We start from the raw sequence: 12223 nt of genomic DNA on the forward strand, positions 1-12223 counted from the left end.
GCAGTTTTTAGGTCGTAAAAATAATGATAGTGCAGCACTAAAACATAATTATGTTATTAAAGGTCTGGACTTTGAGATTTGAAATTTGCTTATCTTGGAAGAAATCCATTCGATTACCCTAGCCGACTAATCGGAATAACATTTTTTTTTAAACCCAAAAACTTATCGTTATTTTTCCATTTTTATGTACAATAAACACACAAATTTACTATAAAGGCATTTATTTCTCGTATTTACAATCCATAACTAAAAAGACTTACATCTCAATTTAAATTAGGCTTCAGGATCATACCTATAGCTTCCTCTTCCCACTCTACGACCTCTCCATTTCATACTCCTTTCAGCAGCAAATCTTGAATCTAGATCTTCTGCAAAATCATCTTTAACACTCATCATTTGAGGTTCAATTTCCGTTTCAACAGCACCCACAACATTTGGATTCATTTCAACATCTTTCACTTCGAATTCTTCATAATCTTTATTAAGCTCTTCATTGACTATATCTTTGAGTAACTCTTCTGGTATAACATTCTTATGATTAATATCAATCATGTTTTGTTTCCTTTTCTGATTATTTCTAACTCTTTCTGGTAATCTTGATGCGCTTTTGTTTTTCTCAGTAGTAGCTTCCTCTTTTTTCGTCTCGTTCGTCACTTTGCCGAATTCGTCGTTGACATCGTAGTACATTTCAGACTCTTCACACGGAATGGAGTCAATGGGTCTTGTGCAGACTAAAACCTCCTGCAAAATTGAAATTTAACGACTTAAAAAAGCATACATCTATACTAATATTATCTATACTAATATTATAAAACGGAAGAGTTTGTTTGTTTGAACGCGCTAATCTCAGGAACTATTGGTTCGAATTGAAAAATTCTTTTTGTGTTGAATAGACCATTTATCGAAGGCTTTAGGCTATATAACATCACGCTGCAAATTTTAGCAGCGAAGAAATAATGGAAAACGTGAAGAAAATACGGGGAAAATTATTCATCCTTGAGGGCTTCAATGATGCCCAAAATAACTATTCCACGATGACGAAGTCGCGGGTACAGCTAGTTTTCAATAAAAATGACAAATAACAAGTATAATATTGGAAAGAAACTAAGAAGTTACTCGCAGAAACAAACAAGTTGAAGAACATTCACCATTCTCACAAAATAACAAAAAAAAATCTTATAATCGTATCCCATCCATCCACATAAATATCACAATCAGGTAAATGATTTAAGAATGCGTTGAGGTTGGTTGATACTTCTTTTTGGCGATGGGCTAGCAACCTGTCACTATTTGAATCTCAATTCTATCTTAAAGCCAAATAGCTGAACGTGGCCCATCAGTATTTTCAAGACTGTTGACTCTGTCTACCACGTAAGAGATATAAACGTGATTATATGTATGTATGTAATGCGTTGAGGCTCGTGAGCATGCTACAGAGATGCGTTTGCGCATGCGATGACAAATCTACTTGCCTGATTGAAGATAGTCTCTCCGGGGCAGATGAAACTCCATCTATAGGTGATGTTCCTCCCTGAAGGAGTCTGAGACGGCAGGCACACGTGGAAGAGTTGACACTCGTTGTCCACGTCAGCGTAATAGCCGTAGGTTCGATTCTCGCAACTAGAATAAATTTATTTATTCATTTAAACTTCATTGCACAAAATGCCGTGGCCGGCAAATGGTGCCGTGTGGTTACCGGCACCAAAAAAAAGGAATAGGACCACTCCATCTCGTTCCCATGGATGTCGTATAAGGCGACTAAGGGATAGGCTTATAAACTCGAGATTCTTCTTTTAGGCGATGGGCTGAGCGTGGCCTATCAGTCTTTTCAAGAATGTTGGCTCTGTCCACCCCACAAGGGATATAGACGTGACCATATATGTATGTATAAAGTTACCTGAATGTGTCCGTAATATTTTCTCTTATAGATGTCGCATTGGCTGGTAGATTTAACGTGTCACTATTTGTTTGATTTGCCATTTCCTGGAAAAATAAATAGAATTATATCTTGAGTATATACATTTAGGCCATGTGGTTCCCGGCATCAATATAAAAAAAGAATTGCACTACTTTTAAATTGAATATTTCTCATGGATGTCGTAAAACGCGACTAAGGGATAGGCTTATTGAACTTTGGATAGGCTTATATAACTTGAAATCCTTCTTTTAGGCTTAGGGCTAGCAGCCTGTCATTATTTTAATCTCAATTCTATCATTAAGTCAAACATCTTAACGTGGCCTATCAGTCTTCCAGTCTTCTTCGTCTTCAGGTTGCTAGCCCATCGTCTACCAGAAGAATCCCAAAAAGCACTTTAAAAGTCCTTAAAAACGTATCCTTTATTTTATTCTACAGTTTGCGCGGGGAACGAATTAGACACTGTTTTTTTTTTTCTTTTTACCTCTAATCCAACATGTAAGCTGACATATTCTACTATACTTCTATTTTGACAGCCTCTGTGGCGCAGCGGTAGTACGCTTGTCTGTGACACCGGAGGTCCCGGGTTCGAATCCCGGCCAGGGCAAGATGAGAAAAGAACTTTTTCTGATTGTCCTGGTCTTGGATGTTTATCTATATAAGTATTTATTATAAAATATAGTATCGTTGAGTTAGTATCTCGTAACACAAGTCTCGAGCTTACTTCGAGGCTTACCCAATCTGTGTAATTTGTCCCGTATATATTTATTTATTTTATTATTATTATTGTTCACTAGCGACACGCCACGGCTTCGCCTATATTACATACCTATACAGCCTTAAATAGGTATTATAAATTACAATTACAATTACAAACCACATATATAGGTAGTATAAATATAAATTAATTCCACTTACTCTCAACATTTTTATCATCATCCCAGTGCTTACTTCCACATCGATATCGTCAGCACCCACAAACGCCGCCATGAATAAAACCAGAAGCCATTTTGTCGACGCGGACGCCATTTTGTTTTTGTAGTTTCAAATCTGAAAAATAACTTTAGTAATAAAGTTTTTTTTTGTTAGATTACGGCCTCAGCCCAGTTGAAACACGTTCAAAATATCATGTTATTTTCCGTTCCTGTTGGAATTCTGGGATATACTTTGTTAGTGCTTTCCCATACTCTCCAGGGATCATTCACATGCCAAAATTTCAGCATACCATGCCCAATAGGCCAGTGACCCTGACCCTTAAGCATCATGACAATTGGCTCCGTAAAGTTTTCTTGACCTACGTTTTATCAAATTATTTACTTAAGTGCCGTGTGGTTCCCGGCACCAATACAAAAAAGAATAGAACCACTCCATCCTTTTTCCCATGGATGTCGTAAGAGGCGACTAAGGGACAGGCTTACAAACTTGGGATTCTTTTTTAGGCGGTAGATTAGCAACCTGTCACTATTTAGATCTCAATTTCATCATTAAGGGGAGCAGCTGAACGTGGCCATTCAGTGTTTTCGGGACTATTTGCTCTGTCTACCCCGTAAAGGATATAGACGTCACTATATAAATGTATGTATGTATGTATTTATTTTACAATTTTCGTGTCATGTTGCTCCCTTTAAAATAGGATCTCTTTCCCATGGATGTCGTAAAAGGCGACTAAGGGGAAGCTAATAAACCTTGTGATTCTTCTTGTAGGCGATGGGCCAGCAACCTGCCACTATTTGAATCACAATACTGTCATAAAGTTATACAGCTGTACGTGGCCTGTCAGTCTTTTCAAGACTAGAATAGAATAGAATAGATTTATTTTCAAAATTGGATACAAGGTATCACTTACTGACGTCACGTCGCTTAAATCTAATTATAACTACTACCGCTTCCAAAGCGCATGTGTAGAAGAAGCGGCGGAACAAGCTACACTATTGGCATTGACTACCCCGCAAGGGATATAGACGTGACTATATGTAAATTTGTGTGAATTATTTTTTTTTTTTTCAATTACTGAAAATAATAACGGTTTCTTTTTTTTTTCTTTTTTCTTAGCTATTTCTTTAAGAATAAAGTAATTAAAAGTGATTGAGCAAAAATGTTTACTTTGCACATTGCTAAAGCAATATTGGATACAATTCCCTGAATGTGCAAGTCTTGTCACTAGGTTTTTCACCGCCGTAAGAGCATCAAATCGATACATATATATATACATAAAATAACGTCTACACAAGATCCCCTGCGGGGTAGACAGAGCCAAAACAGCCAGAGTCTTGAAACGAGTGGAACAGTGACAGGTTGCTTACCTATCGTCAACAAAAGGAATCCCAAGTCTTTCCCTTAATCGCCTTTTACGACATCCAAGGGAAAGATTAAATTCAATAGGACCGGGAACCACACGGCAAAGCCATACAAATTTGGTATATAGATTATATTCCATTGATTATTATTTTCTGAGTAATAAAAGTCATATGCTTGAGCGATATATAGATAACTGATGCTCTTACGGTGAGGGAAAACTTCGTGAGGAAACCTGCACATTCAGGGAGCTGAATGTGTCAGTACCTGACTAAGATCCAGTATGAGTTTGGTTCCCCTTAAAAAGGTTGCGGAGGTCAGACGGGAGTCATCAAATAAAACATATGATCTTGGAAAGACTGATAGGCCACGTTCAGCTATTTGGCTAAATGATAGAATTGAGATTCAAATAGCGACAGGTTGCTAGCCCATCGCCTAAAAGAAGAATCCCAAGTTTGTAAGCCTATCCCTTAGTCGTCTTATACGACATCCATGGGAACGACATGGATTGGTCCTATTCTTTTTTTCGGACGGACGGACGGTACGGGAATCGCTTCGTGTGAAAACCTGACTCACCCAATCCAGGATCCATGGTCAAAGGCGCACCCCGGGCTCCTCTCCAGAGAGTTGACGAGATAGTAAAAGAAGCTTTTAAACAGGAATATATCCCGAATTTCCCACGCGGACGAGATATTAGCGACATTTTTTTTATACACCAACCAACAGATATTGGTGCCGTGTGGTTCCCGGCACCAATGAAAAAAGAATAGGACCACTCCATCTCTTTCCCATGGATGTCGTAAAAGGCGACTAAGGGATAGGCTTACAAAATTGGGATTCTTTTTTTAGGCGATGGGCCAGCAACCTGTCACTATTTGAATCTCAATTCTATCATAAAGCCAAATAGCTGAATGTGGCCATTCAGTCTTTTCAAGACTGTTGGCTCTGTCTACCCCGCAAGGGATATAGACGTGACAATATGTATGTATGTATGTAACAGACAAAAAAATATGTTATCACTAATTAACTTACATTAATCAATTAATTAAATGCACCATCAATCAATCCAGTTAAAAGTACGGTCGGCAAAATCACACACACACCGGACAGGATCAGCAAAAACTTGGGAATGCGCAAAATTTTCATGTATAAACCTCTTTTATAAACCACGGTGTCCTGTACCGTGGAATTCGCAATACGATTATGTAGCGTCAGCAAAAGAATTCGCATACACCTTAAATATATATTTTTTTTTATTAAAAATTTCCTTTAGCGAAATACTCAATCTCAAACTTATAATCACTACATTATTCCTTACGGGATAGACAGAGCCGATAATCTCGCGAAGAGTAAAAGTCCACGTTCAGCTGTATGGCTTGATGATGGAATTAAGATTCATATAGTGACAGGCTGCTAGCCCATCGCTCAAAAGATGATCCCGAGTTTATTAGCCTATCCCGTTTTCGCCTTTTTCGACACCCATGGAAAGTGATTCTAAAGAGCCGAGAACCACACGGCCCGATGGGTTAATGAAGAAAAAAAATACCCCCACTTTAATTAAAATTTTATTCATTAATATGGGATACTTTATATCACTTAATAATTGTCACATCTTTTGGTTTCACAACATTGGTCGTTCGTCAAATTAATTACTAAACCTTAAAAGTTTAGAAGATAGCGGTAACAAACTGCACTGCAGCATTTTCTTCAACAACGTCAACTTCACAACTGTCCAAACTTAGAATAGAAATGTGTACGTGAGAATATTTTTTATAATACCCGTAGTATTATATATCCAATTAACAGCTGTTAATCATTTATAGTCTCAGAGTAAAATTGCGGATAGACAAACATATATTACTTTAATTTTGAACCCAAAAAACCTTGAAAAAGCCGAGCATTCGAATAAAATTTTTTGACACTAAATTTTTTCTAAATTTAAACATTCACATTTGAAAAATATGTGTTTTCCATTTTTCATTTTTTTTTCTTCTGACCGTACTTGGAGCTTTGGCGCTTTGGCTACCAAAGTACATGACCCGAAAACTGATGAACCTGTATCATTCGATAACATCTAACAAGGTCATTAATCACATACTAGATCTATACCGCGGTGTCGGTTATTCCCATTGTAACTGTTAAAGTTTGCATATATATATATATATATATAGTTAGTTAGTTATATATTAGTTTCAATAAATTAACACATAAAGTTCTCTGTCAGACCCAATGGTTGACTGGTAGATAATGCTTCCAGCATTAAGTCCGCCAATTGTGCTATACATTTGTATTTTGTGCAATTAAGTTTATATTTATATATATATATTTCTATATATATATATATATATATATATATATATATGCCGTGTGGTTCCCGGCACCAATACAAAAAAGAATAGGACCACTCCATCTCTTTCCCATGGATGTCGTAAAAGGCGACTAAGGAATAGGCTTACAAACTTGGGATTCTTTTTAGGCGATAGGCTAGCAGCCTGTCACTATTTAAATATCAATTCTATCATTAAGCCAAATAGCTGAACGTGGTCATTCAGTCTTTTCAAGACTATTGGCTCTGTCTACCCCGCAAGGGATATAGACATGACTATATGTATGTATGTATGTATATATATAGAAATGTGCCGTGTGGTTCCCGGCACAATAGAATAGGTCCACTTTATCCCAAGAATGTCATAAAAGGCGACTAAGGATAGGGTTTTAAACTTGGGATTCTTGAGATAAGTATTTTCAAGACTGTTGGAGCTGTCTTCCTCGCATGAGTTATAGACGTGACTTTATGTATTCATAGAAATCGGATATAAACATAAAACCTCTCTCCTGGAGGGATAGGCAGAGACTACGTCTTTCCGCTTGCCACGTTTCCTTCATACTTGCTCATGCATAACTCTCTTCATGCCAGCTCGTCAGTTTCGGGTAGTCTTGACGGTGCTTTTCGCAAAAACGTCTCCGATTTGCATGAAGAGAGTTATGAATGTGGATGAAGCGAAAGAAGTGTGCAGGGATCGTGGCAAGTGGAAAGATGTGGTCTCTGCCTACCCCTCCGGGGAATTTTTTCAAGGTAAATAAAATTTGTTCAAGGTAAATTCGTCTTCCATCACACTCCAACATATTCACTCGCTCCCTTTTGTATATTTGTTTATTCCCTTTGTCAACCTGCTTTTATTCATCCTCTCGACATGACCAATTGACCACACCAAAATCAGAAGTCATAAAATCGTATAGTCTTAAAATTTCCAAAAGGTCAGGTCAAGACTACCCTAAACCGACAAGCTTGCACGAAGAGAGTATTGGATGTTAATACATTCATATACACGTCTATATCCCTTGTGGGGAAGACAGACCCAATTGTTTTGAAAAGACTGTTTGGCTTTAAGATAGAATTAAGATTCAAATAGTGACAGGTTGCAAGCCCATCGCCTTAAAGAAGAATCCCAAGTTTATATGCGTATCCTTAGTCGCCTTTTACGACATCCATGGGAACGAGATGGAGTGGTCCTATTCTTTTTTCTTTTGGTGCCGAGAACCACACGACACGGCGTGGTTGATATAAGTATGTAATTAATCCTTTCTCAGAAAGCTCTAATCCGTCATTGAGTTCTCATCGTAAATCAAGAAGACAGTAATGCTTATAACTGTACCGAGACACGACCTAAAAATTTAGCGACCACTGTACCTGAGTGGCATAATCAAATAGTTTCAATAAATTAACACAAAAAGTTCTCTGTAAGACCCAATGGTTGACTGGCAGATAATGCTTCCAGCATTAAGTCCGCCAATTATGCTATACATTTGTATTTTGTGCAATGAAGTTCAAATAAATAAATAAATTAGGCGGTTTTTCGTTTCAATCTATACTAATATTATAAAGCTGTAGAGTTTGTTTGTTTGTTTGAACGCGCTTATCTCAGGAACTACTGGTTCGAATCGAAAAAATCTTTTTGCGTTGAACAGACCATTTATCGAGGAAGACTTTAGGCTATATAACATCGCGCTGCAACTATTAGGAGCGAAGAAACAATAGAAAATGAGAAAAAAAAACGGGGAAAATTATTCATTTTTGTATAATAACTATTCCACGCGGACGAAGTCGCCGGCACACCTATACCGCCTTTCGGTCTGATCAATACTGTTGGCTCTGTCTCCCCCGTGAGGGATATAGACGTGATATAGGGATTAGGGAATGCAATCCCGTGTAGTTTTTCGGGATCAATCCCATCAGTACCTAATATTGATACACTGTTACTGTTTTAGATGTTACTAGCTGTCCCGGCAAACGTTGTTTGCCATATAAATAACTAGCTGTGCCCGCGACTTCGTCCGCGTGGAATAGTTATTTTGGACATTACTGAAGCCCTCAAGGATGAATAATTTTCCCCTTTTTTTCACATTCTCCATTATTTCTTCGCTTCTAATAGTTGCAGCGTGATGTTATAATAGCATCAAGCCTTCCGCGATAAATGGTCTATTCAACGCAAAATTTCCTGAGATTAGCACGTTAAAACAAACAAACGAACAAACTCTTCAGCTTTATAATAAGTATTAGTATAGATTTTTTTAACTAGACGGGATCCCAAAAATCTCGGTATTCCGCGGTATGATATATCTTATCCCGCGGGATCTGATGTAGATTTGCAAGTAAGACCATTGGTAAGCACTCAAGCTAATTTACATAACTCAGAAAAGAGTCATTGGTCCATGGACGAGGTAGGTTTTGAACCGCGTGCGCACACGCATTACCTACTTGCGCATTTTAGCTGGACGCTCTGAAAGACGTACATACCTACATTATAATCACGTCTATATCCCTTGCGGGGTAGACAGAGCCAACAGTCTTGAAAAGACTGATAGGCCACGTTCAGCTGTTTGGCTTTATGATGGAATTGAGATTCAAATAGTGACAGGTTGCTAGCCCATCGCCTAAAAGAAGAATTCCAAGTTTTTATAGCCTATCCCTTAGTCGCCTTTTACGAAATCCATGGGAACGTGATGGAGTGGTCCTATTCTTTTTTTATTGGTGCCGGGAACCACACGGCACTCTGAAAGAATTAGGTCATTTATCCGACCTTTAATAACCTTTAAGTAATTCACACGATTAAGGTGACTATTCTCAAAAAAATCGATTATAAATCGAAACATGAGTCTAAATCGAACGCTTTTGGAATACAATTATGAAAATATTCCGAAAATTCAATTTGCCCCGCCCAGTGCTATTGTGCGATATTTAGGGTCATTATTACATTACATACAATCACGTCTTTAGACCTAACGGGGTAAACAGAACCTCAAAAAGACTGGCCACTGTTTGGCTAAATGGAATTGAGATTCAAATAGTGAAGGTTGCTAGCCCATCGCCTAAAGAAGAATCCTAGGTTTATATACCTATCCTTCAGTCGCCTTTTACGACATTCATGGGAACGAGATGTATTGGTAATATTAGTTTAATCTGGGTAATGTATTTATTTAATTATATAGATATAGTTATCACAACATTGTATCACTTGTGATTCTATGAACGACAAGACTAGGTACCTATGTGATATGAATAAAGTTGGCAAATGCCAATGACCCGAGTTAAAATAACATTTTACATAACATCGAACATTTGATGTTTGTGTCCATTGTAATACATAAAATCACGCGTCTATCCCGGGGGGGTAGGCAGTAGGGGTAACAGTTTTCCACTTACCACAATGCCTGTTTACTTCTTTTGCTTTTTAAATAACTAGCGCCATTTATAAAACAAGACGAATTTAACGCCATCTACAAAAACAATGTAGAAACTAGAACCACTTACAAAAAACAAGGTGCCGTGTGGTTCCCGGCACCAATACAAAAAAGAATAGGACCACTAAATCTCTTTCCCATGGATGTCTTAAAAGGCGACTAAGGGATAGGCTTACAAACTTGGGATTCTTTTTTAGGCGATGGGCTAGCAACCTGTCACTATTTGAATATCAATTCTATCATTAAGCCAAATAGCTGAACGTGGCCATTCAGTCTACCCCGCAAGGGATAAAGACGTGACCATATGTATGTATGTATCTATGTAAAAAAACAACGAATGAAACGGCACCTAGTTGCAAAAAGCGACGAATTGGGAGCCACCTTCATAAGAATAAAGGTTTTTTGCAAATACCACGGGAACTATGGTATTTACTGGGATGAAAAGTACCCTATGTTCTTCTCCAGACTCTTAATTATAAATACGTGGATTATTCAAGAAGATTAATTCAGAAGATAACCCGCGAAGAGGTAACAAACAAACATATGATCTTAATTTCGCATTAATTATAAATAGCTGGGATTTTTAAGTGCATAAAATATTGAGTCGGAGGTTGTATATATGCTCCAATCCGTGAAATCTTTGCTTGCGCGATTTAGATTGCCTGTTGTGACCTTGTGGCGTTGAGATGTCGCCACAGTTTCGGTTGAAATTTTAAACAATCTACATACATACATACAGATGGTCACGTCTATATCCCTTGCGAGGTAGACAGAGCCAACAGTCTTGAAAAGACTGAATGGCCACGTTCAGCTATTTGGCTTAATGATAAAATTGAGATTCAAATAGTGACAGATTGTTAGCCCATCGCCTAAAAAAGAATCCCAAGTTTGTAAGCCGAGCTTAGTCGCCTTTTACGACATCCATGGGAAAGAGATGAAGTGGTCCTTTTCTTTTTTGTATTGGTACCGGGAACCACACGGCAACAATCAAACAAATTTAAATCAAACAATCTTGTTGCCAATAATGATGGGTACCTATTACTGAAGTCTAAATAACATACAATAATCTACTACCTATGTAACACTGTACATGAATTGTAAATGGCAACACTGTAAGTTTCTTTTTTTTGCGGTAGTATATTTTTTTATTTTAATCCATAGATTTTATAGTATGCCTTTTTACGTTATTTGATATACAGTAAAAGCTCCCTATTCGCGCTTCCGTCATTCGCGTTTTCACTATTCGCGGTTTAAAAAAATGCAACCCAATTTATTTATTCGCGGCTTAAAATTTCTTTATTCGCGGATCTAAAATTTCATACAAAATTCCAATAGGTGTTTAAGGCAATATCTTTTGCAAGTGCCGTCTAATGGTACCGCCGAGCACTTTGACCTAAGCCGCCTTTGTCACATTTGCCGCAAACACCGCGGTTGGCGTTTTTGAAAATGTAAACAAACAGAAGAAAGCAACCTTATTTCTGAAACAATAAAGTAAAGTTGCTGTTCCGTTCTTTGGTAAAAGCCGCTTTGCCTATTTTATTGTTATATCTTTCACATTCGTTACTTAAAATTGTGATCGAGTAACACATCTCTACTGCTCTCTTCGTTCTTCGTAATTAATAATGTTAACTAAAAAAATTTAAAAAGCGTGTTTTCTACACGAAAAAAATCTGTGTTACTGCTTAAAGTGAAAATAGAAATGCTGGATCGTTTACGCCTTGGAGAGTATCTAGGAATGCTCGCGCGAATTTAACGCCATCACAAAAGAATATCTGCAGATTTTTCATAAATTCCACGGGAACTATATTTTTATAGGTGTAAGGTTCCCTTCGTCCTTTTCCAGTCTCTTACTAAAATAAATAAAAGCAAGATTTCAAGAAGATTGGTTCGGGAGTTATAGCACATGGAGATAATAAACAAACTTACAATATTAGTTCGCATTTACAATATTAGTTAAGATAAAGCATACCTACTATACCAATAAATTTAAATAAAAAATATCTTACTTACCTTGTAAACTCACTTTATTAAATACGTTGTTTAAACTACATACTAACCTAGTGAGTTCTTACATATATACATACATATGGTCACGTCTATATCCCTTGTGGGGTAGACAGAGCCAACAGTCTTAAAAAGACTGAATGGCCACGTTCAGCTGTTTGGCTTAATGATAGAATTGAGATTCAAATTTACTAACCCATCGCCTAAAAAAGAATCCCAAGTTTGTAAGCCTATCCCTTGGTCGCCTTTTACGACATCCATGGAAAA

The 12223-nt window shown here is 37.4% G+C and overlaps 1 protein-coding gene across 1 annotated transcript; it reads right to left on the reverse strand.

The window, feature by feature from the left end:
- Window positions 1–221: 221 nt before the first annotated feature.
- Window positions 222–5357, reverse strand: LOC106139704 (uncharacterized). Its single transcript, XM_060952712.1, has 5 exons — window positions 5243–5357; window positions 2834–2965; window positions 1898–1983; window positions 1473–1620; window positions 222–741 (listed from the first exon to the last, which is right to left on the reverse strand). Exons 2-5 carry the CDS (start codon window positions 2942–2944, stop codon window positions 274–276), a joined length of 813 nt encoding a protein of 270 aa, XP_060808695.1. The 5' UTR covers window positions 2945–2965; window positions 5243–5357; the 3' UTR covers window positions 222–273.
- Between the last annotated feature and the right edge of the window lie 6866 nt (window positions 5358–12223).

This window comes from Amyelois transitella, chromosome 29, assembly GCF_032362555.1.
Source record: "Amyelois transitella isolate CPQ chromosome 29, ilAmyTran1.1, whole genome shotgun sequence".
Lineage (NCBI taxonomy): Eukaryota > Metazoa > Arthropoda > Insecta > Lepidoptera > Pyralidae > Amyelois > Amyelois transitella.

Bases quoted from the DNA above. Each gene is read 5' to 3' on its own strand.
- LOC106139704 (XM_060952712.1), bottom strand. From the start codon at position 2,944: ATGGCGTCCGCGTCGACAAAATGGCTTCTGGTTTTATTCATGGCGGCG. The intron at 1,621-1,897 runs GTAACTTTATAC...AATTTATTCTAG, and splicing joins AATATTACGGACACATTCAG to TTGCGAGAATCGAACCTACG. The intron at 742-1,472 runs GCAAGTAGATTT...TCAATTTTGCAG, and splicing joins GAGAGACTATCTTCAATCAG to GAGGTTTTAGTCTGCACAAG.